At 57.6% G+C, this 22,936-nt stretch overlaps 1 protein-coding gene and 1 long non-coding RNA gene across 2 annotated transcripts; one reads left to right on the plus strand and one right to left on the minus strand.

Annotated features, from left to right (window-relative positions):
* Positions 1–62: 62 nt before the first annotated feature.
* On the plus strand, positions 63–16,291 carry LOC140598329 (uncharacterized). The gene is made up of 3 exons (XR_012000662.1): positions 63–267; positions 13,216–13,407; positions 14,747–16,291. It is a non-coding gene; the product is annotated as an uncharacterized lncRNA (long non-coding RNA).
* Positions 1,481–21,235, minus strand: CCNF (cyclin F). Its single transcript, XM_072753983.1, has 17 exons — positions 21,145–21,235; positions 20,369–20,523; positions 19,258–19,364; positions 18,263–18,330; positions 16,987–17,240; positions 16,599–16,652; positions 15,845–15,949; positions 15,449–15,526; positions 13,238–13,389; positions 10,099–10,263; positions 8,166–8,289; positions 7,329–7,509; positions 6,892–6,979; positions 5,094–5,193; positions 4,888–5,015; positions 4,011–4,180; positions 1,481–3,331 (listed from the first exon to the last, which is right to left on the minus strand). The coding sequence occupies exons 1-17, from the start codon at positions 21,158–21,160 to the stop codon at positions 2,862–2,864; spliced, it is 2,415 nt and encodes an 804-aa protein (XP_072610084.1). The 5' UTR covers positions 21,161–21,235; the 3' UTR covers positions 1,481–2,861.
* Positions 21,236–22,936: the final 1,701 nt, after the last annotated feature.

Raw genomic sequence — 22,936 nt, forward strand, 5'->3', positions numbered from 1 at the left:
CCGAGGACCCAGGGCCCGCCCCCCCCCGCGCTCCGGCCCCGCCCCCCGGCGATCCGGCCTCCGAGGCCCCGCCCCCGCTGCACTCGGGGCGCGGAGGGTCCTGCGGTGGTGCACGGGCTTCTGGTTTGGAAGCCTGGGAGGATGGTGGTACCTGGGATGGCTTGCGGCTGACCTTGTCCTTGAAGGCGCCCTGAAGCGGGCCGAGCTGCCCTGCGGACCGCCGGCCTACCACCGGGCAAGGTACCTCCGAAGTCACGGTCGCTAGAGGTGAGGATGATGTGCGTGCTGGGGGCAGAGCAAGGAAGGAGGACGTGCTCGTTTTTTTTTTTTTTTTTAATGTAAAGATTTTATTTATTCATGAGAGACACAGAGAGCGACAGAGACACAGGCAGAGGGAGAAGCAGGCTCCACGCAGGGAGCCCGACGTGGGACTCGATCCTGGGTTCCCAGGATCACGCCCCGGGCTGAAGGCGGCGCTACACCCCGAGCCACCCAGGCTGCCCGGCGTGTTCGTGTTCGTTTTTGCACATACTGGCAAGGTGATGGTATTCAGGGGTGGCATTAGGTAGGCACCTGAGCAGAGGCACGTGAAAGTCCCAGAATCTGGAGACTGGGGACTGTGACTTGAGAACAATGGGTCAGGCAAGATGGTCCAAGCTGGGGCAGGTGTGTATAGACAGGGACTGGACGGGTGTCGGAACGGGAGCTGGAGCCCAGGGAGGTGGAGGGATCACAGAGCCAGGTGTCATAGCAGCAATGGGATGCTGTCCCAAGAAGGTCACAAGATGGGGATGGGAGCGTTACTTGGACAGCTGGCGGTGGGGGTGGTGTGGGGACAGATGCTGGGCGGGGCGGGGTGGGGAGGAGTGATGAAGGCAGCAGGGCCTCACTTAACTGCCGTTAATAAGTAGGACCATAAACCCTGCAGGGGCTGAGAAGTCTCAGGGGGAGCCACAGGGGTGACACGCTGGGAATGGGGGAGGTGGTTTAAACACAGCAAGGTGTTGGGACACCTGGGTGGCTCAGTGTTTGAGCGTCTGCCTTTGACTCAGGGTGTGATCCCTGGGTCTTGGGATTGAGTCCTGCATCAGGCTTCCTGCAGGGAGCGAGCCTGCCTGTCTCATGAATAAATAAATAAAATCCAAAAAATAATAAAGATGGAGAGGTGTCCGTTTCATAGCAGAAGGGGAGCTGGGGGCCCAAGCTGCCTGGGACTGTCCAGGGTGGGGGCCTGGGGCTTAGGCTCCTGCCCGTGCCCTGTCAGGGTAGGCTGACAGCATTCCTGTCTAAAACTAGATTCTCTGGAGGGAGGAGGGGACAGGAAGAGGCGTTGACAGCACAGGTAGGTGGCATTAGGTCCCCACTGGAGTAGTCTTGGGTGCTGGCCGGGAGAGGGTGGTTTAAACTCATCCGGAGTTGGGCTTTTGACCAGGGGCCACAGACAAGGAGGCGGGCAGTTCAGACATGCACGTCACGCAGCTGCCACTGCCCTCATCACATTTAATCCCCACAACACCCCTGTGAGGTAGGTACTATGGCCCCAGCTTATAGGTGAGGCTAGTGAGGCTCACACATGCCCAGGGGCCCACAGGGACAGGAAAGGTTTGTCCCAACCATGCCCCAAGCAGAAGGGGTCAGAATGCTCTTACAATAGCAGGACAGTTCCCGCAGAGCACCCACGCACGTGTACGCACAAGCACACAGAAGAGCCGTCACTGAGTCAGTATCCTTTTGGTCCATTCCTGGCCTGGTGCAGTGGTTGTTCCTGATGTGTTGAGAAGAAACACAAGCTATCGCTGCCAGGCACACATCTCAGTGGTTAGGGTTCGTCTTGAGCAGATCCCTCCACTGTTTTGGCTGCCGCACCCAGGAGGTGGGAGGCGTGGGGGAGCTTCAGGAACCTATAGTAGGTCCACCTCCCCCAACAGGTGGGGACAGGCCCTTTGAATCTCCCTCTTCTGCACTGTGGTCACCTAAGCTGTTACTGAGGACATTTAATTTTCTCCTATGGGGCCTCTCTGGGAAGCGTCAGGATAGCACGGAGGGGTCTGAATCACACATTCTTTTAAGTTGAGCCTAAATAAAGTTGAGTCACTATTTAAAAATTTAATGCCTTCTATCTTTAATTTTTCTTTTGTTTCCATCTCAGAAGAATGAAGGATGGAAATAAACACAGGAAAAGAAATGGCCTAGAAATTCAGTGCAAAGAGAGGCGTTCATACAGACACCACCCGCTGGGGGCAGAGAATGGGCTCTGGAGGAGGGGGCAAATTTCTAGAAGGAGCTGAGTGTGGTGGGCAGGGAGCTCAGGGCCAAGATGTCAGCCCCCCCCCCCCACTGGGGGTCTCATGTCATCCACAACAGGGTTCAGGGGCCGGGCTCCCTCAGGAAGGGAGCCGAGGTGGTCTGCTGTGCTCAGAGCTGTCAGCACCCCCCAGAACCTAGACCAGATAGATGCTGGGAGGGGAGCTGTGCCAGGCCACCTGGTCACATGTGTGCCCCACTGAGGAAGCCGTTGGCTCCTGGGACAGGGTTCCCTGGGACTGGGAGATCGGGACGTGGGCTCAAGCTCCCCAGAGAGAGCAGGACACCGAGATGGGCTTCACAGGGTGTGGCATGATTGCTTTGAGGCTGTTTTCCAAAGGGAAGAATCTGAGTTTTTGTTCTGATTTAGACATTCTGACGGCTCACACGGGACTACCCTGGAGAAAGAAACTTAGCGTCCTGTGTTCTGTGCGCTCCCTGTGTGAGAGCCACTGGGGGTGCAGGTGGCGTCCATCCCCAGCGCCCCCACGGCTCACTAGTGCAGTGGCAGCCTCCCTCCGTAGGCGATCCCACGGCGAGTGTGGGCACACTCGGCCTCAGCAAGCCTGGCTCACGTCCCCCTCTTCCTCTTCCTCGCTGTGGGTGCAGAGGCTTTTCCTCTTCACTTGGGGAACGCTGCTCTCCGGAGGGCCTGGAGAGCGACACTGTAAACATGACTTCTTGGCATGATGGTGGCAAAGCTGTGTGCTCAAGTCGCTTCCTGGGGACGGCACTGAGGTAGATTGGGGAGGGCCCCCCGAGACGCCGTCCACTGAGTTTGTGGGACTCGCGCTGCTGATGGAGGAGTACCCTGAGGTCATGCTGTCCCTGCCTGGCTCCCTCGTGCCGCAGAGCTGAGGCTCGGGCTCTGGGGTGGGAGGCATCTGGGGGCCTGGTACCCAGGTGCGTGGGTCCTGGTGTCCCCTGTCCTCTGGGCAGGCCTCCTCGTCACTTGATTCCTGGCAGCAGTGCTGTTCTGGGCTCAGATAGACCACGGTGACATCGAGGATGCCGCTGGGGGCTGTAACTGTGGGAGACATTGGGTGAGGGATCCAGCCACTGTGAGCACTGGGATGCCCCCCCTGCCCAGTCAGGGCCCCCAGTGGCCCAGGGTCCAGCTCTTGGCCAGGACAGGCGTGGCTCTTGGCCACATGTCCTGGACCTCACTGGACAGTCCCCTGTACTGCTCTCCTTTGGGTAAGAAATAAGAGAGTGGCACTGAACGTGACTTGGAGCACAGAAAGACAACCTAGTCATCTATAATCTACTTACTCCCCAGGTAGGCACAGAAGCAAGCAATCGCAAGGTTGACAGAAACTGCTTGAACTGGGCCTCCTGTGTGGTTAGCCACCCAAGAACACAGGGACAGAGCCTCCCATGGGCAGCCCTGGGGGGAGGGGGTGCACGAGGCACACAGCCCAAAAGGGCAGTGAGTGGCACATCTCACAGAATGTTCTAGAAAGTTCTTGTGCATTCCAGACCAGGCCTCTTCCACTTCCCTGCCCTGGTAAGGCCCTTCCATAGGCCTGGCTGGGGCTGGACATGGGTCTTATCTGTCCCGCCCCTGTGGGCTGAGGGCACTCCCACCCTGGCCCCCGTCCCCACTCTGGTGTTCTAGGGACTCTGGTCTTCTCACGCGTGCTTATGTGTGGGGCCCCTGACCCTCCAAGGCGGCATGTGGACGGCCTCCAGGCCATGGTACTCACCATCACCATCCTTCTCGCCCTCGCTTTCCTGGTCGCCCTCGTAGCCAGAGCAGTAGTCCAAGCTCCAGTCCAGAAAGCTGCCCAATAGCATCTCCTCCTGGCTGGACAGCTCGGCGGTGGGCGTGGTGACAAAGCTGCCCCTGTCCTCCTGGAGGCTGTTCTCCCGCTTCCTGCGAGGTGGGAGAGCCAGGAGTCTGGTCATGCGCAGCGGGGTGGGAGGCCCAGCCTGGTCCTCTGCACCTGCCCGGCCTGCCGGGTGTGCTGTGTGCAGGGCCGACCCAGCTGTCCAGTGACCTGCCCTTAGGAAGCTCCTGGCACGGGTCCTGGACGGGGAGTAGCACGGGAGAGGCTGCCCACCTGGACTTGGCAAGGGCAGCGAGAGTTCCTCGGGTGGGTAAGGTGGGAAGGGCAAGTTACTCTAGGTGGTAAAGCCAGGGTGCTGAGAGGGGGGGCAGGTGTGGGATATGCTCAGCAGACGAGAGAGGAGACGAGGGCAGCCAGGGAAGCATGGAGAGCAAGAATCAGGCAGCAGGGGCAGGGCTGGGAGTGACTGACACTGTGGAGTGTGGCCAGCAAGTGACCGAGGTGCCACAGGACCAGAGCCTGCGCTGGGCTCAGTCTGTGCTCAAGGCCACCCTCCCTCACCGGGCATAGGTTAAAGTGAGACAGACAGCTGCGCTGGGGAGGACAGGGCAGTTGACAGTGGAGATCGGGCCCTGGAACCAAGGTCTGGATTCAATCCCACTTCATTTTTTGTGGGACCGGCTGCTTCTCCCTACTATGTCTTAGGAACCCCTCAGACAGCTGCAGGGGTCACCAGGGAACCCAGGCCCAGCACGCAGGGGTCAACAGACACAGGGACACAGGGCTCACTCACCGCTTGGTTCTCCTTCCCGACGGAGAGCTGAGGAAGGCATGAATGTCCCCCGTGTTGAGGAAAGACGCAGGCTCTGGGCTGCCCTGCTTCACCCCCAGAGCTGCGCACAGCTGGCCATAGCTCAGCACCTGGAAGGAGACCAGGGTTAGCGGGAGGGACGGGGCCTGGAGGGGCGAGCCTCTGGGAGCGGGCAGGGGCGTGGGCACCTCTTCCTGGCTGATCTCCTCGTACCGCTTGTCCTCAAATCGCTGCTTCACGGCAGTCAGAGACACTTGCCTGTAGTCCTTGGGGGCATCATCATGGAAGCTGCAAACAGAGGGACACGTGAGGGATGACGGGGGCACGTGCAGGGCTCCAAGCAGGAGGCATCGGCACCCTCAGCCCAAGACACTCCACTTTAGCCTCCACTCAGTGAAGCAAGAGGGGACGCTATGTCTTCAAAAACAGCCTAGCGATGGGAGGTCAGGTGGGGCGCCCTGCGGCTCCACTCCCAGGCGTATCCCCAAGAGGAATGTGAACACATGGCCACCCAGAAACTTGTGCACGGATGTTCACAACAGCCAAAAGGTAGCAAGAGCCCTGCTGTCCACAATGTGCACGTGAGCAAGCACAATGCGGCCTACCCATGTAGTGAAGTGGGATTCTGGTGGAATCACTATGTGGGTGACAGGCTGGTCACAAAAGGCCACCTGATGCAGGACTCCACCTCTATGAAGTGTCCTGAACAGGCAAATCTGCAGAGATGGAAAGCAGGGGAGTGGCAGCCAGGGGCTAGAGGGACGGGAGCATGGGTGACCACGAGTACAGGGTTTCTTCTGAGGGTGGTGCAAGATTCTAAAACTGACCGTAGCAATGGCTGCATAGCTCTGAGTGTGAATTGTATGCCTAAAAAAGTTTAGCTGGTAAACAAATGTTTCTAGTTATCTGACTTAAAAATAAAAAGCAACTCTGGGGGCAGGGGCAGGGGAACAGCCTATGACAACTTTTGGTAGCCAGTACCAGGAAGGCTGCTTGCACCCCTTGAGTGAGCGGTCAGCCACACACACGCTGACCCATCGGCCTTTGCCCGAGCTCCCTGTCTGCTGCGAGTAGACACAAGAGCAAACAGAGTTGGCCACAGCACACGCCAGCTCCAGGACGCACTGCCAGGCTCGCTACGGCTGGAGCAGGACAGGGCGCGGCCAGCAGCAGCGCAGGGGCCCGAGAAGGGGCTGCTCCCAGGGGTCTGGGCCCCGCAGGGGAGTTCTGATCTCTTCCTGGAAGGTGTACGAAGAAGAGACTCCTCAGATGCAGTAATCTGGGGAGCCGCTGGGGGAATGAGCACTCGAGGGGAGCACAGGCCTCCAGAGTCGGTGGGACGTGGGGAGGAACAGTGGAAACGGCTGGCCCCGGGGCTGAGGGACATCCACCAGGCAGCAAATGGCATCTATGAGGAGGAGGAATGGCCCAGAGAAGAGGGTCCAGCCTGGACAAGCCACGGGGGGCTGGGGGTCCTGGGGCTCAAGTCGGATGCCTTGGCAATCCTGCCAGCGTCGGCAGACGGGCCAAGGAGTTCCCTGACCTTCACGCGGGGGCAGAGGACAGAGAGCATGGCCTGGCAGACGCCCCATGGGCAGGCACGCGTCAGGAGCGGGCACCAGAGCAAATGGACGAGGAGCGGGGCCGCGGCATGAAGCATCGCAGCTGCTGGGCAAGGGGACAACTGGCCCCACAGTACAACTACCGCCACCCAGGCAGCCAGCTTCCACGTTTCTATTACCGTTTGCTGCCTGTGGAATGAGCTTTGGGTGGGGAGCAGCTGCCACACGCGCATCGAATGTCAAAAATGTGTGCAAGGTGCAACGTGGCCTGGCGTTTCTAAATGTCGACGGTGAGACACAAAGCACGCTGCTGGGAGGCCTGCATGTGGCTGATAGGCCTGACGTGCATGTGAGCTCCCCCGAGGGACGTGGGATGGAGCCCCCATGGCAGCTGGGGGGAACTTACTTCTTTGGACGGACTCACCACTTTTGATGAAGGCTCAGGACACAGGGTATGAGGTCTTCAGAGGAGAACCCAGTCAGGTCCCACAACCTTGTGGTCCAGGGCTGTGCTGGGGAGGAAAGCAGGGGTGTCGGGGCCGTTCTGATGCCCCTTCGCACCCCATGGCCCCCACGGATCTGCTGCAGAGTTTCCTGGAGCTCAGAGTTAAACACACCCCATCTAGGAAGCCTGCATGCTCACGGTCAACAGTGTAGGAAATCACTAGAACCATCCTTTAACCTCATCCCTACAGAAGGGCTTTTAGTTCATTCTGGTTTCTCCTCATCCAGGAGCTGGGCATGCTTCTCTCTCTCCCTGCCCCTTGAATGTGAGAATCACTTCCCATCTCCTGACTTCGGGAATCCCCAGTCCCTGGCTAAGCCCCTGTGGAGAGGCTGGCGGGAGCGCAAGCTCCTTACTCTGCCCATGTGTCAGCCTTGCAAGCAGCAGGGCGGCAGCGGCCAGACGGGCTGGAGCATAGACAGCCAGGCTGGTGTGCAGCAGGGACAGCTCGCACAGGAAGCTGCAGAGGTGCTGGGTTCTCGGTGCCACAGGGACCAGCGTCAGCAGGACGTCCTTGTAGTCGACCACAGTGGGGACCTGGACGGGATGGGGAGGTGGACATGAGGTCTTGGCATGTAGAGGTTCACCTGCCCGCTCAACGGGGAGGCTGGTCCTTGGCCAGCAGGCACAGTGTCTGGTCCAGACAATGTTCACACTGGCACCAGGTTTTGCAGTGACCAGATGCAGCCTTGGTCTCAGGCTCTCTGGGTCCAGGAGGACTTTCCAGAACAGGAAAGCTCAACATTCCTGCTGTCCTCTCCCATGATTTCAACTCTGATTTATTTGTTAAGATTTTTTAAAAAAATATTTTATTTATTCATGAAAGACACAGAGATAGAGAGGCAGAGACACAAGCAGAGGGAGAAGCAGGCTCCATGCAGGAAGCCCGATGCGGGGCTCGATCCCGGGTCTCCAGGATCACATCCTGGGCCCAAGGCAGATGCTCAACTGCTGAGCCACCCGGGCGTCTCCCTATTTGCTAAGATTTTTAAACAAATTTTTAGTTATTCATAGGAGACAAACAGAAGCAGAGACATAGGCAGAGAGAGAAGCAGGCTCCCTGAAGGGACCCCAATGCAGGACTTGATCCCAGGACCCAGAATCACAACCTGAGCCAAAGGCAGGCGCTCAACCACTGAGCCACCCAGGTGCCCCTCGACTGACTTAGAAGGAAAAAGCAAATGGCCACTTACTCGAATCTTCCCTTCCAGGGCCGAGATGATCTCTCCCATCATCCTCACCAGGTCCTCATACTTGTACGTGTTGTCTGTGAGCCAAACAGCTTCTCGGATCGTCAGGATCTCTTTGCTGATGAACCTAGAACATTATTGGAGTCTGAGCATGGAGTCAGCTTTCCCTGGAGATAGCGATCATTTTAGGCCCCAGTAATGGGAGGCATTGGCAGGGGGGCAAAGAGTGTATGGGGCTGCCTGCAGCCCCTGAGAGGAACTGAAGAGCTTATGTGACCCTGTCCCAAGGGTCTGCAAAGGAAGTGGGACTGGTGCCAGCAGTGGGAGTGACCAGGCTCCAGGCATAAGGAGGTTTCTGCAAAAGGCACCCACAAAAAACATGACTGGTCAATCCTCTTAGGGGGCTGAGCATCCTACCAGCTTCTATGGAGCACACATGAACAAGAGCTTAAACCCGGGAGGCAAGAGAGCCAGCAGAGCTGGAGGTTGCCTGAAGGTCTGTGTTCAGCACAGGGTATGGCCACGGGAATCCTGACCGTCCCTTAGGCAGACAGCCACCCTGTTCTCTGCAACCCAGCAGACCCGACTAGCAGGGAACACGCTGGCCCAGTGGCCTGAGGGCAAGCGAGCAGGGCCAAGGCTGTGGCGGCTCTGTCCCGGGGACGCTTGTGCTGCCGCATGTGCTGTCCACTTGACAGAGAGAAGATGGGAGATGGCGGGGGGGGGGGGGGGGGAGGGCGCGAAGCATGAGGCAGGAGTGGGCCCAATGGGGCTGGGTGTTGGAGCTCTCAGGCAGAGGGTTGTGACAGGTGCTGCTCCGAGGGGAGGTGTGGCATCTCTGCCTCTAGGATCTTTAGAAGGCATCTCAGTGCTAGCCAGCTGGTAGTCCGGTAGCTCGGTTTCTGACTGTGAGGACGTTAACTATGCTCCTCAGAGGGGAGGAGGAGAGGCCTGTTCCACCACCTCTAGTGGATGCAGGGTCCCCTGAGCACACCTGAAGTCGGCACATGGCAGCCTGCCTGCAGCCCCAAGACCACACTGGTCTCCCACAGACCATACTTCCCAGTTCCCATCACGGTCATGTGGCTGAGCTGGCTGCAAAGGTGGATATGGTGGCCTCAGGGGTCACCGGGGTAGGGCTTTCCATGACCTCATGACATAGAAAAACCACCCCAACAACATAAGCCTGGCCCCCCACCTCTGGGCTACAAGCAGAGGATCAATGTGTCTGGGTTCACAGCACTGGGTGTGGCAAGCCTGTCCCTCACCCTCAAGGCCGGTCTGTGAACACTGCCCGGGGGGAGTGGCAGGCCACGCGGGGATGTCCGGCTTGGGAAAACAAGGACACACAAGATGCTTCCAAAGGCAAAACTGAGGCAGACAGGTACTGGTTAAGAGAGAGCAGATTTAGGTAAAACATAAGATGGTTCCACATGAAAAGTCAGAGATGCCCGGGGTGCCGGCAGCTGTGTGGGAAGGAAGTGCCCTGTCTTTGCGGTTGGAGTGGGGTCTTTTGGGAGCTGGCTGGGGCATGAGACCCACTAACTGCGGGTCTCTGATGACATAGGCTCAGCAAGTCAACTGCTGAGAAGTGGTCTTTCCAAGATCTCAGGAGGACCCCAGAGGGCAGCCCACTGGGCCCCTCCCAGATACGTCACCCTCAGAAGTTGGGGTGGAGGGACCCAGCCTGAGCCTGACCGAGCAAGGCCATGTTCTGGGTTCCCCAAATGCCGGGATGAGCGGCTGCCCACTCGCCAAGGGTCCGTTCTGCCGTCCTCACATGGGGAGAGCTACCCCGCTTGCACACATTCAGACCCCCATCTGATCTGATGAGGGGGGACACCGGAGGCTGTTTACCAACAAGCCAGCCTGTGAGCTTGGCAGGACCAGCTGCCGCGGGTCACCTCGCAGACCCTGCTGCCCAGGGACCCCTTACCGGGTGCAAATGACCATGCAGGCGATGCCCAGCAGCTGGAGCCTGTACCGGGGCACTAGCCTCCTCCGCAGGTACCGGTCCACGCACTCCACGGTCAGGTGAAGGCACAGGCTCGTGAAGTCCTTCATGGTGGCAACTTCTACCAGCCAGTCAATGAGGATGTACCTGCAGGAAGAGCGTCACGCCTAGAAACGAGGGTGACCGTCCCACTCCTGCCCGGCCCATCTGTCCTGAGGGAGAGAGTGGGTCATCCGCAGCATGGCTGATTTACCCAGGAACTGGTCTCTGCCAGAGGTGATGGGCCCAGCGGAGTGGCCGACCTTGCCCTGGGAGGAGGCTGGGCTCACATGTCTGTGGACCCTACCTTCTCCCATATGGGCTGTCAGGTACAGGATGAGTCCAGACACAGGAAGGGCAAGGTGGGGCCACCCTGTAGGGCCCAGGACTGGAGAACAGCCACTCGAAGGTGGCAAGACCTTTGGCCCTGTTGCAAACCTGCATCCTCCCAGAGAAGCAGCTCATCTACAGGGGTCATTTATCTCGACCCTTGGCGGCAGAGCAGAGTCAGAACTGAGCTAACAGAGGACGCATCAAGCAGGGCACTGCCCCGATGGAGCAGATGACATGGGTCCCTGCTCAACAGGGCTAAACCCGGGACTGGGGCCACAGACATCACACTGCAGTGCCAGGTGCCACAGCAAGGATGCCCAAGTTTGGTAGACACCTCTCTGAACAAAGGAGAGGAGACCCCTGTCTTCAAGCAGAGGACAGATGAGAGACCAGAAGCAAGGGAGAGAGGAAACATAATGCTGCCGGGTTCTGGGCAAATGTTCCAGGTGCCAGGTGGAAGCATCTGTCAAAGGCAGAGGGAAGGAGGGAAAGGCGGGCCGGGGTGGTGGAGCTTGCGGGGGCAGGAATGGGGCTGGGGGTGGGGGGACAGAACGGGAGGAAGACAAAGCCTGTGTTTCCACCCAGGAGCAGGAAGATGTGCGAGCGTCAGGTGTCTGAGGTAAAACCAGCCAATACTGGGAACAGAAGAGGAAGCTCCCCCAACCAGGTCTAGCGATCTTAATGGTTGACTTGTAAAAACCAACCAACCAACCAGGGCGGTGGTCTCCAGGGGGGGTGGTCTCCTCCATTCGGTTAAGAATCTTCAAGGGAATCCCTGGGTGGCTCGGTGGTTTAGCACCTGCCTTTGGCCCAGGGACCGATCCTGGGGTCTCGGGATCGAGTTTCACATCAGGCTCCCATCATGGAGCCTGCTTCTCCCTCTGCCTGTGTCTCTGTCTCTCTGTCTCTCACGAATAAATAAATAAAATCTTTAAAAAAAAAAAAAAAAAAAAGTCTGCCTTTAGCTCAGATCATGATCCTGGGATCCTGGGATCAGAATCCCGTGTCAGGCTTCCTACTCAGTGGTGGGGGTGGTGTGGGGAATGGGATCCTGCTTCTCCCTTGGCCCCCTCTGGCCCTCCTTCCGTTCCTGCTCTTTCTCTAGAATAAACAGAATCTTTAAAAAAAAGCCCAACCGGGATCCCTGGGTGGCGCAGCGGTTTGTCGCCTGCCTTTGGCCCAGGGCGCGATCCTGGAGATCCAGGATCGAATCCCACGTCGGGCTCCCGGTGCATGGAGCCTGCTTCTCCCTCTGCCTGTGTCTCTGCCTCTCTCTCTATGTGACTATCATAAATAAATAAAAGAAAAAAATATTTTTAAAAAAGCCCAACCCTTCAAAATGGCTAAATCATAATCAACATACATAACCGTCACACGGCAAACATAACTCAGTTTAAGAAATAAAATGTGGCTGTTACCTGATATAGAGAAAAATGGAAAGAGGTTCAACTCAAAGACTGCAGTGATGTTAATATTTCAATAAAATCCTATTACTTCTTGAAAAGCAGAAAACGGCCCAAAACAGAACAACGGTCCCAAAAAAGGGTGGAGTGAGAGGGGCAAGGTGTTCTCAGGATCCACCTTCTCACAGGAAGGGGATAAGTGGGAGAGAGGGGGCTACAGCCACGGGCACCAGCCCAGGGTTCAAACGGACAATGGCCTGATGCTGTTTGATGTGGGAATAAAGGATGATGCTTCCCTGCACTGTGTGTGTGAGATCAAGCCTCTCCGGGGAAAGCATGATCCTCTTTTTTGTTTTTTTAAAGGTTTTTATTTATTCATGAGACACACACAGAGGCAGAGACACAGGCAGAGGGAGAAGAAGGCTCCCTCTGGGGAGCACAATGTGGGACTCGATCCCAGGACCCTGGGATCACAGCCTCAGCAGAAAGCAGAGGCTCAACCACTGAGCCACCCAGGAGCCCCAGCATGATCTTTTTAAACACAAACGTCTACAGAGGCTTTGCCATGAGTGCTGGAGTACAGCCAGAGCCTGCCCCTTACAAATATAAAGCACATCTTAAATTAATTAATTTTTTTTAGAGAGTAGAGGGGAGGGGCAGAGGGAGAGGGAGAGAGAGAATCTTAACCTCTATGGTCAGCACAGAGCCTGACATGGGGCTCAGGCTCATGACCTGAACCAAAATCAGGAGTTAGACGCTCAACCAACTGAGCCACCCCGGTGCCCCTCCAAAGCTTATTTGAAATCTTGTGGAAGCTTATAAAATCATTTACATTTTCCACTTTACTTTATATTTCTAGTGTATCCGGTGACGGAGTGGGATGCAGAAAGGGGCAGGGCACACAGGGCGGGAGGCCATGCCAAGGGCACAGCTCCCCACTGCGGGTGCACTTGGTGGCCTTGGACCCTGGTGCAGCACATCGGTGCTCATACGAGGAGGCGTAACGAGGAGGTGGGGTTCTGGCTTCTGAAACTGGCAGTACGAATCCCATCATCTTAGAAAGATCCTTAAAAATGGCTGGACACGTTCCAAGGGTTAAAGAGGAAAACTGGAGCACGGATGCTCATGGGGACATTTTCTCTTCAGAGTCGTGATAGCAGGGCCATCACATCACTGGCTTTAGGAAATGTGCACACGTACGGGGGTCCCAGCGTGGCTGCTAACCCAGGGCACCCAGTGGTGGCGGCTTAGAGGGAAACAGGGCAGGGAGCACCCTACCCCCCAGGCCCGGTGCCACCCTGCCTCCTCCCACCCTCCCAAGCAGATGCTCGCCTCGAGGACCTCACCTCATCGTGTCACTGAGGCCCTTCTGCACGGAGAAGACCTGCTGCTTGCCAACGGCACGGGACGTCTGGAAGAGCTGACGCACCACGGCATCGGAGGCCTTCGCTTCCAGGCCCAGCTGGCTTCCGTGCGCACAGGCTTTGGCTAAAGACAGCTGCGGACAGACATGCATGTGAGCACAAAGCCGCGGGCTGCGGGGGGGCAACACGTGTGGGTACAGGGGGTGCTTACACCTTCTCAGCCTTGTGGAAACAGCATGGTTCACGTTTTAACTACTCATCTTGAAATAAACACATCACGTGGAAATGAACTTTAAAAAGGGACAAAACATGTACAATGGACTCAGCGTAGCCAAGTGTCCAAAACTGGTTGGAGGTTCAGATGACCTGCCTTTAAAACCTGAGTCTAGGGATCCCTGGGTGGCGCAGCGGTTTAGCGCCTGCCTTTGGCCCAGGGCGCGATCCTGGAGACCCGGGATCGAATCCCACATCAGGCTCCCGGTGCATGGAGCCTGCTTCTCCCTCTGCCTGTGTCTCTGCCTCTCTCTCTCTCTGTGACTATCATAAATAAATAAAAAATTTAAAAAAAATAAAAAATAAAAAAAAAGTAAATAAATAAAACCTGAGCCTGGGGATCCCTGGGTGGCACAGCGGTTTGGCGCCTGCCTTTGGCCCAGGGTGCAATCTTGGAGACCCGGGATCGAATCCCACATCGGGCTCCCAGTGCATGGAGCCTGCTTCTCCCTCTGCCTGTGTCTCTGCCTCTCTCTCTCTATCATAAATAAATAAAAATTAAAAAAAAACAAAAACAAAAACCTGAGTCTGTGTGAACACCACAGGCAAACTTGGGGGGGGGGCAGAAAAAAACAACAAACAAACCACTGTGTGCCTCAGTTTCCCTTCTCATGAGGGGCTTAACGACATCTGCCCAGGTAGCTAGGTGCAACGGTTTACTGAGCTGTGCCTGCCACTTTGCCCAGGCCCCCGGCACCTCTGGGCCCTCTGATGGTAACTAGCAACCATTTCTAGATACTTCCTCCCAGATGTTTCTATGCATTGTAACTGTGTCTACGCATTCCTGACCATGGCTACATGCATTTTATTTTCTCCCTGCTCACCCAAGACAACGTGGTTCCTTATGATACAAACACCTGTAAGCATGTTTCACCTGTTCTTCCTCCCAGAGTTTGATTTGTTTGATCCCTTTGTGGAACATCTCTGTGCAGCCACATCGGTACTCATGTGGTCAAGCCACAGGGGCGGCCCTGCTAAGGCTTCTGCAAGAGCCGCGGATATTGATACGAGCTAAGAGAATGCTGCTTTATCACATCTCTCCCAGCAAACACTGCCTTGTGAAGAATGCGTATTTTCAGAAGTTAACAGCTATCCAGGCTCACGCAGAGAAAAAAGAAACAATGTACATGTTACTTGCTAAGAGATGGGCCCCTGGGAACTGGCGGGACAGCTGCTGCTCTGAGCTTTGACCAGTTGTTTCTATTTCCTCTTTTCCAGGAGCACACGGAGACCCTTGGGACACTTACTGGAATGTTACTATTCTCATGTCTCCTTGGAGCTTCTGAGGGAACTGCACTGTTCGCAGTTCTGTCTCTCTAAGCTCACTGACTGCCCTGGACATAAACGTTACTGTGTTGTGACAGGCTGGGCCACCTCCCGCTCTGTGGTTTCTTCCCTCACTTTTAGGGTAGATAACTCTCAAACACGCCCTTGATGGGGCGACAAGAGTGAGTTTGCACCTGCCTAGCAAAGAGGGGCTGCCTTTGTCTTAAACAATGATTCTTTATAGCTGCCACGGGACAGCGTCCGGAGACCACCGCCAGCAAATCCCTCGTGCCCTGGTTCTAACGCTGGGTGACCTGCTGAGCCGGTCAAATGACGAGAGCCAGGAAACGTTCCACACACCCATGTGCTCCCAGGTGCCCCAGCTACCGGCACCCTCAGGGAGCAACAGGAGGGCTAACAGCAATGTGGTGCACGGGCAGCCGGGCTGGCTTTGGGCAGGGGGCCTGGAGGCGCCAGGATAAAGGGCAGAGATGAAGGAAGCACCCCCAGGCCGCCCTCCCTGCGCACCCCACAGCTACGCTCCTGTAAGCTCTGGCGCCGGCCCTGAGCCACTGCTACTGCCTATGAGTGGGATCTTGCCACCATGGTCCCCACGGGAAGAGGTAGAAGGAGAAAGGCCAGCTCCTGCCTTACCTGTGCTTCCCAGCAGCCTTTGGCAGCATAGTCTCGGAGTTTCCGGAAGCTGTAGAGGCATCGCCCAGGATCTGACATCTGTCAGTGCAAGAGAGTCACCATGCTTTTATATAGTTGTGTCTCTGGAAAAACTCAGAACCAACCCATCAATTCTTAAATGTTCCTCCCAACACCCCCAGGGGGTCCACAGGTCAGCCTTCTTCCCAGCCCCTTACATCCAAATGACGGAGGTTGCCGGGGGCAGCCATTGGGAATGGCTCCTGCACAGCGGCTCCTGGGGCTCCAGGAGCAGCACAAGGGTCTCCCATATGGACGGAACCTTGCCAAAGGGCCCATTTGGAGATGGCACCTCTGGCCAACACAAATCCTCCCCTCCCTAGACCCCGGCCCACTCACGTCCGTCCTCCTGTCTCGTTCCCAGAGGAGGTATGAGCTGACCAGACATCCCTGATTAGCAGACTCTTCAAACAGGTCCTGCGCCTGCTGCTTCCGCTCTTCATCCTACAACAGACCCCAGACAGTGGCTTCTTTCACCCCGCTTTCTGCAGAACACCAGACTCTACTGGCCACTACCGTCTCTCCTCGGACCTCTTGGAATCATATTCGTGGGCTTTTCTCCTGACAGAGTTAACTAAGTCGGGAGTGGAGGGATGCCTTGGTGGTTCAGCGGCTAAGCGTCTGCTTTCGGCCCAGGGGGTGATCCTGGAGTCCCAGGATCGAGTCGCACATTGGGTTCCCTGCATGGAGCCTGCTTGTCCCTCTGCCTGTGTCTCTGCCTATGTCTCTCATGAATAAATAAAATCTTTGGGGGGGAGGGGATAAATAAATCAAGAGTGGAAACGACTTAAGATGTGTGCTTTGACCAGCACCGGGACAGCGAGCTTAAGAGCTCTGCCCTTACAGGCTCCTTTCCTCCCGCATGAGGTTTGTGTCTGGCTGGGCCCTCCACACTGGCCCTCCCAGGTGGGGTGTGGAGGTTTCCTCAAAGGTGGAGCCTGCCTTTACACCGCGCACAACAGGAGGGGTACTGCTGCTTCCCACTTACTCTCTGGTCCATGGTATCTGGAATGGCCAGAGAGGTAGGTAGCACAGAAACAGAGTCCTGTGCTGCATGGTGGCAGGCCCACTGGACCCAGGGTGGTGGACTCACCTCGAAGAGACTGAGCACTCTCCCCAAGCAGTGTAGCAGAGATGCTCTGTGAGTCTGGACAAGGAGGGTGGGGAGTGTGATTATCAGCAGAAAGGAAGCTTCCAGCCCATCCCCCTCCCCCATCCATGTGTTCTTGAGGCCCCCACCTGGCCCCAACCCCACACCGAGAGGCACTTCCTGATTCCAGGCTTCCAGGAGCCTGGGTCCTGCGTTCTCAGCTGTCACGGGTTTTCAGCCCAGCCCCTCTTATTATTCCCTGGGGAGCCCCAGCTCTGAGCCTTCCCCCCCTGCTGACTCATCTCCAGATGCCCCCACACCCACACTCTTGACTTTCTGCACCTCCACATTCCTCAGGCACCTGGCCTTACACGGTCCAGTGTCTCCTCACCCTATGGGGCTCGGACCGTCCAGCATGCCAGCCTCCCGTGTGTCCCTCGCCAGGGCTTGCTCCCTGTAGCTGACACTCTGCCCTGAGGCTCTCGTGAACCACGGCCTTGCAGCAGCTTCCAGACACCGACCACGGAGGGCGGATGAAGAGCCAGATGAAGGGCGTGGCGCCCACATTGAGTCGTTCAGCGAGGCTGAAGAAGCGAGAGGCTTTCAGGCCATTCACCTCCGCACGGGCTTCATCAGACACAGACACTGTGGAGAACGTAAGCCTGAGTTGGGTCCAAAGGACAGGTGCACAAAATTCCCCACAGGCTTTTGTAAAAGTCTACAACCTCACACAGTGAGAAGTTGTTGGAGTTTAATGAGAGCGGAGCCCTTCAAGACAGGGCTCCTCCCCCTTCTTTCCTACCTTGTGAATCACATGTCCCTGCCAGGTCCTCCCAGCAGCCTAAGCTGGGAAGGTCTGGGAAGGTCTGGGAAGGTGCCCCCCTGGAGGCGGCACATGCCCCCCTCCTGCGGGGAGCTATAGCCTGAACCCCTGCTAGTGGGTACAGTGTTTCTTTCTGGGCCAATGTTCCAGATGTGAATGGGGGTGATGACTGCACAGCTCTGAACATACTAAAAACTGCCTGACTGTACACTCTGGGCCGCTGAGCCGCAGGGCTCGTGAATTCTGTCTGGGAACCACTGTGTGACAGAGAAGCCCACTCTCTGGAGCCTGCAGGAGGACTGCTCACCATCTCTACCGGTCCCCACAATCCTGCCAACCAGATAGGAGCAGGAGCTCTCTCAGTAAGACACCAGATCTTTTAGAAACAGAAAACTAGCAGCCATCCCCAGTCTTTGTGCTTTTGGGGAGCTGGGACTAGACACACGCGGCCTGGTTCTGTGTGCTAAGCAAAGAGGCCGGTGCCGGGAGAGAAGGCCATGCACCTTCTTTCAAGGACCACCTGGTCCTTAGGGGTGAAGAAGCTCAGGCACCAGGCTGGCTCTGACCTGCCTTCCCCTGGAGCCGTGGCTACTGCGTCATTAATACCCTGTAGAATCAGGAACCCTTTGACTGCTACCCCAGTCAGCACAGATGAACTGCGGCCAAGGAAGGAGAGGGCCCAGCACCTACACACAACCTGCGGGGTCCAGTGGACAAGGGGAGAGGCATATGGCCGGACAAGCAAGAATAAGGACTGAATGGCTCCCATTGGGAAGGGCTCATGCCTGTTCTACGTGCTCAGCACCCAGCGGGGCAAGGCCAGCCCAGCCCCGCAAGGACTTACGGCCTTCATTGTAGAGGTAGGCTATGCCCAGCTTCACGGCAGCTTCAAAATTTCCCTTTTCCGCAGCCCTAGACCATTAAAAACACAGCGTCACCTGATGTTGTCTGACACGGCACTTGAAGCTAAAACACTTGTTTTTTAACTGAGGATTTTTTAAATGTAACACAGTCATATACCACTCAACCGTGACACCTGAACCTTAATGATGTGCCAAGCCAAAGAAGTCAGCCACAAAAGGCCACACACATGTGGTATGATTCCACTTACATGAAATGTCCACAAGAGGCAAATCCACACACAGGAGGGCAGGGGCTCCTGCAAATCCACACACAGGAGGGCAGGGGCTCCTGTTAGGGGTTGCCAGGGGCTGGGAAAATTGCAGGGAAAATAGGGAGTGGACACCGAGGTCGACCTCTACTAGTCCTGGCTTCACTGTGGGGTAGTGAGGATGTTCTAAAGTTAGTGGTGATGGTTGCACAACTCTGAATCTATGAAAAACCAGTGAGTTGCACACTTTAAGAGGATGAACGGTATATAGTACGTCGCTTATGTCTCAGGCAGCCTGTCTGGAACCACTGGCACACTGGGGCCCACAGGCTGAGGGGCTCACTCCTGCTCCATCCCTCCCCCTGGGTCCCAACCCCGGCAGGAATTGGGATCAGCCACAGACTAAAATGCAAGAGGAGTTAAATCATATACTTTTGACCAAAAAAAAAGAGGGAGGGCTGAGTAAAATTTCCACATGCAGGTGACTTGCATTTGAGTCACGCAGATTAGTCCCAGCCCAAGTGAGACCCTTCAGAAGCATGACAGTGACTAATGAGTCAGGCTGTGCTGGTGGCATGCATGGCAGTGACTGTGCTGCATGTGACTCCACAGGTGACGCTGCCAGCCCTCAGTCACTCCCTGGGGGATAAGGAAAAGTGTTCCCAGGTCAGGTGCTGGGACGCAGGCTGGCACACTGGGGAACTGTGTGCCCTCAGGTGCACAGATACCTTTCAAAGAGCTTCAGATTCCTTGGGGAAGGCCACAGTTCCTGGAAGCTGGCACATGCCCACACGCTGGCGTGGTTGTCCACCAGATACTTGAGGTGAGAGTGTACCTGTGGAACAAGGGAAGTGGGGTGGGGCAGGGATTATCAAGGGACCCCCCAGAAGCCCCGCTCCTGGAGATCTTGACCATGGGACAGACAGATGACAACTCCCCATCCCTGTGGGAAAGAACCCGTGTATCAAAGTAATAGCTGTTTTGAATACACGGAAGGAACAAGTTTCTCTGCGGCTCTCAAGGCAAGGCCAGTGGTCCTGGAAGGGAGAATGAGCATCTATGCAGAGAAAGGGGTGGTGACACTTGTCAGGGCATATACCTCCTAGGATCAGGGAAATGGATCTAACAGGAGCAAGTGTAACAGAAATTTGTTTTGTGCTCCTCTCCCTGGGGCCTTGCTAGTGGGAACACAGCTGGAGCCTGGAGAACAGCAGAGAATTCAGGAAAAGACCAAAAAAATTAACACCACATTGGGCAGAGGCAGGAAGTGCCCCAGCTGGGAGCCCTGAGCACAGGTGAGCATTTCGTGTGCTGAAGTTCCCATCGCCATTAAAAACTCAGCATCCGTGGATATTATGACCACGGTGGAGGCAGGTTTGGGAGGTTCCCATTGGGTGTTTTTCCACTGATTTGCTGTGCATGCCCTTGAGTAAGTCAGCACTAGGGGAGTTTCTGCAAACTACCTCCTAGGGTCCCTTTCAATGCTCAACATCACAGGTGATAGTCCTCCAGGATATGTTTTTGCTCTTTCTTAATACTATGTTATTTCTTAAGAGGTGAACATTTCACTGCCACTGTAGGCTACTTTCTCTGTGAGAACAAACATTGCAACAAAGCGATTCAAAACATATTGCACTGTTTCAGCTTCGCTATTTTCCTGCAGATTGCAACAACCTCAGATGTCTATTACCATCCTCCTCCTTATAGCCTCTGCCCTCTTCTGTAGCCAAGATTTTGTTCTGACATCTAAGAACACGGAGCCCTGAGCCCTGATGGTGTAAACCACCTGTGAGGTCAACAAGCTAGGGCTGGCGCTATTTTCCTCCTCCCGCAACTTACAGCTCGGACAGCGAGGATGTCCCCAACAGAAAGCCATTTCAGGATGTGAAAGAGCACATCTTCAGGGAGACTCAGGATGGTCAGGTTCCGGGGTCTCCTCCTTATTCTCCGCTTTGTAGGGTAACAGAAGCACTTGGCGCACCGACAGTGGATCACTGAGGAAGAAGAGCAGAGCAGAGCGGTCCAGGGGCGTGTTGGGAAGGAGCCAGGCTGAAGTGCAAAGTTGTCTCTGAAGACCCCCGAACGGTCCCCGTACCCCACCCCCAACGAACCCGCCTCATTTCCAGGCCCGAACAAAGGTTAGAGAGAGGAGGAGGGCTTCGCCAATTTCGGCAGGCACCGTCGTTCATTCAAACTCCTCAAGGGCTTAGGGCGAGCAGCAAGTAGTCAGGGAGCCCGGCCACTGGGGACGGCGGTTCCGCTCGGGCCGGGCCTCCGCGCTGGTCGGGGCGCCGGGACCGCCCCGAGGGAGCCCCTCGCCCCGCTCGCCCCCTGCTCCCGCCCGCCCGCGGGACCCGCAGGCCTTCCTGCCCCGACCGGCTCTGCCCCGGGGTCGCCCACGGCAATTAACAGGCCGCGCGGGGCACCTGGAGGTCCCGCCGCGCTGTCCTCGTCCCCCGCGCCGGGCGGCCCCCCGAGCCCGTCCATACCCGCGGCGCCGCCGGGCATTTAAACCGCGCGCCGGGTGGGCGCCCCCGGGCCGCCCCCACGCCAGGCCCAGGGGCCCGAGCCGCCCCGCTCGGCGCCCGCCCGCCCGCCCCGCGCCCCGGGCTCACCGCCACCGCTCCCCATCGCCGCCGCCGCCGCCACCACCGCCCGCGCCCCCGGCCGCCGTCAATCCGGCGCGCCCCGCGCAGGCGCAAACCCGCCCCGCCGCCCGCCCGAGTTTTCAAATGCGCCGGGCCCTCCCATTGGCCGGCCGCGGGGGGTGCGCGCCCCAGAGCCGCCCGGCCCCGGCCGCCGCCCCGCCCACCCGCCGCTCCGGGCGCTCGCCATTGGCCTCGCCGGGACGCGAATTCGAACGCCGGCGGCTGATTGGCGGGGCCCGCGCGGCCGCCCCGCCTCCCCGGCCAGGGCGGTAGTGGGGCGGGGCGCCCGGGGAGCGTGCGGGGCCGCGCCGGCGGGGGCGTGTGCGCGCGTGGGCCGGGCGGTTCCGCCGCGCGCCCCGGTGCCTGGCGCTCACCCCGAGGCCGCGCGCGCAGCCGCCCGTGGACCGGGGCGCGGGACCCTCAGGGACGCGAACCTGGCTCGCCGTGCCCCCGCAGGACGTGCCCGCCGGCCCCACCGGCTGCCGCCAGCCACACCGAGCACGGCGTCCCTCGGGCCGGCACGACCCCACGGCGGAAGCGCCGGGCAGAGGACGCCGCGGCGCTTTTCCCGGAGACGCTCTGCTCACTCCCCCTGCGCGCCCCGGGTCTGCCGCGCTCCCCTCCCGTCCCCTCCGCGTCTCCGTCCCCGTCTCCGTCCCCGTCCCCGTCGGGCGGTCGCGCACCTAAGCGCGAGGCGCTAGTCTGCAGCGGGGGACACAGAAGCAAGCGGTCACACACGGGGTCGGAGGGTCCCCGTGTCCCAGAGCCCGGGGGCCAGGCCCCGGCAGTCGGGGTTGAGGAGGGAGGGGCAAGGCCGTGCGCACAGGAAGCCCGGGCGGCCCCTGGTGCACCCTGGAGCCCGCGGAGAACCCACGGTGGACCCTCCAGGTGTCTCGTCCTTCCTGGCACCTTTGGTTACTGTGTCGGCCTTGTTACTGTGTCGTCCTCCTCCCCTGCACCCCTGTGACTTTGTTGCTGGTCTCCCTCAGGGCAGGGGCTCACCCTTCCAGCCTAGACTACTGTAGCGCCTTCAAAGGGTCATAAACCCTGGTCCCCACACCCACTCGCCTCCTGGGAGTCCAGAGCGGCGTCCCTCAGTTGTCCTCTCTCTTGTCATTTATGTCCCCATCATTTTATTTATTCAGAGGTCATGTTTTCTTATTTTTTCAGAAAACCAGTGCTGTTTTCTTGGCCATGCTGTGCGCTCTCACCTGCATAGTCACCCTGGCAGGAAGAGCCCTGGGGGCCCCGTGGGGTGACTAGCCACTGCCAGAGGCTGAGAAGAGCACATTTACCATGGGGCACCCATGCAGCAGGATGGGAGAACTCATTGGGAAGGTCTTGATTGTTGAGGGTCAGAGATGTTCCTGGCTGGAAGAAGGTGGCCATTGAAGATATGGGGTGGGGGTGGGGCGAATGAGAAAGGTTCAAGGACAACAGGGACAGAGGCTGGGGGGATAGTGAAGCCTCTGCGAGCCAGAGCAATCCCACCATTCAGAGGAGAGGAGAACCAGATGTTCTGCAGAGGATGGAGAAACCTCGGGTGGAACATGAGGTGGAACAGTGCTGTCAAGTTGGGTGAGTGGTGATGGGAGGTAGAAGTTTGGTCAAAGACAGTAGACACCACTCCTCCAGAGCTTGGCTGAGAAGAGGGGGTAAGACCTAGCTGCAGAGGAAGAGCCGAGAGGGCTTTTTAGAAGGGACTGGTGGGACCATGTTGGAGAAAGGCCCTGTGACAGGCACGTCTCAGAGGAGCATG

This window comes from Vulpes vulpes, chromosome 3, assembly GCF_048418805.1.
Source record: "Vulpes vulpes isolate BD-2025 chromosome 3, VulVul3, whole genome shotgun sequence".
Classification (NCBI taxonomy): Eukaryota; Metazoa; Chordata; class Mammalia; order Carnivora; family Canidae; genus Vulpes; species Vulpes vulpes.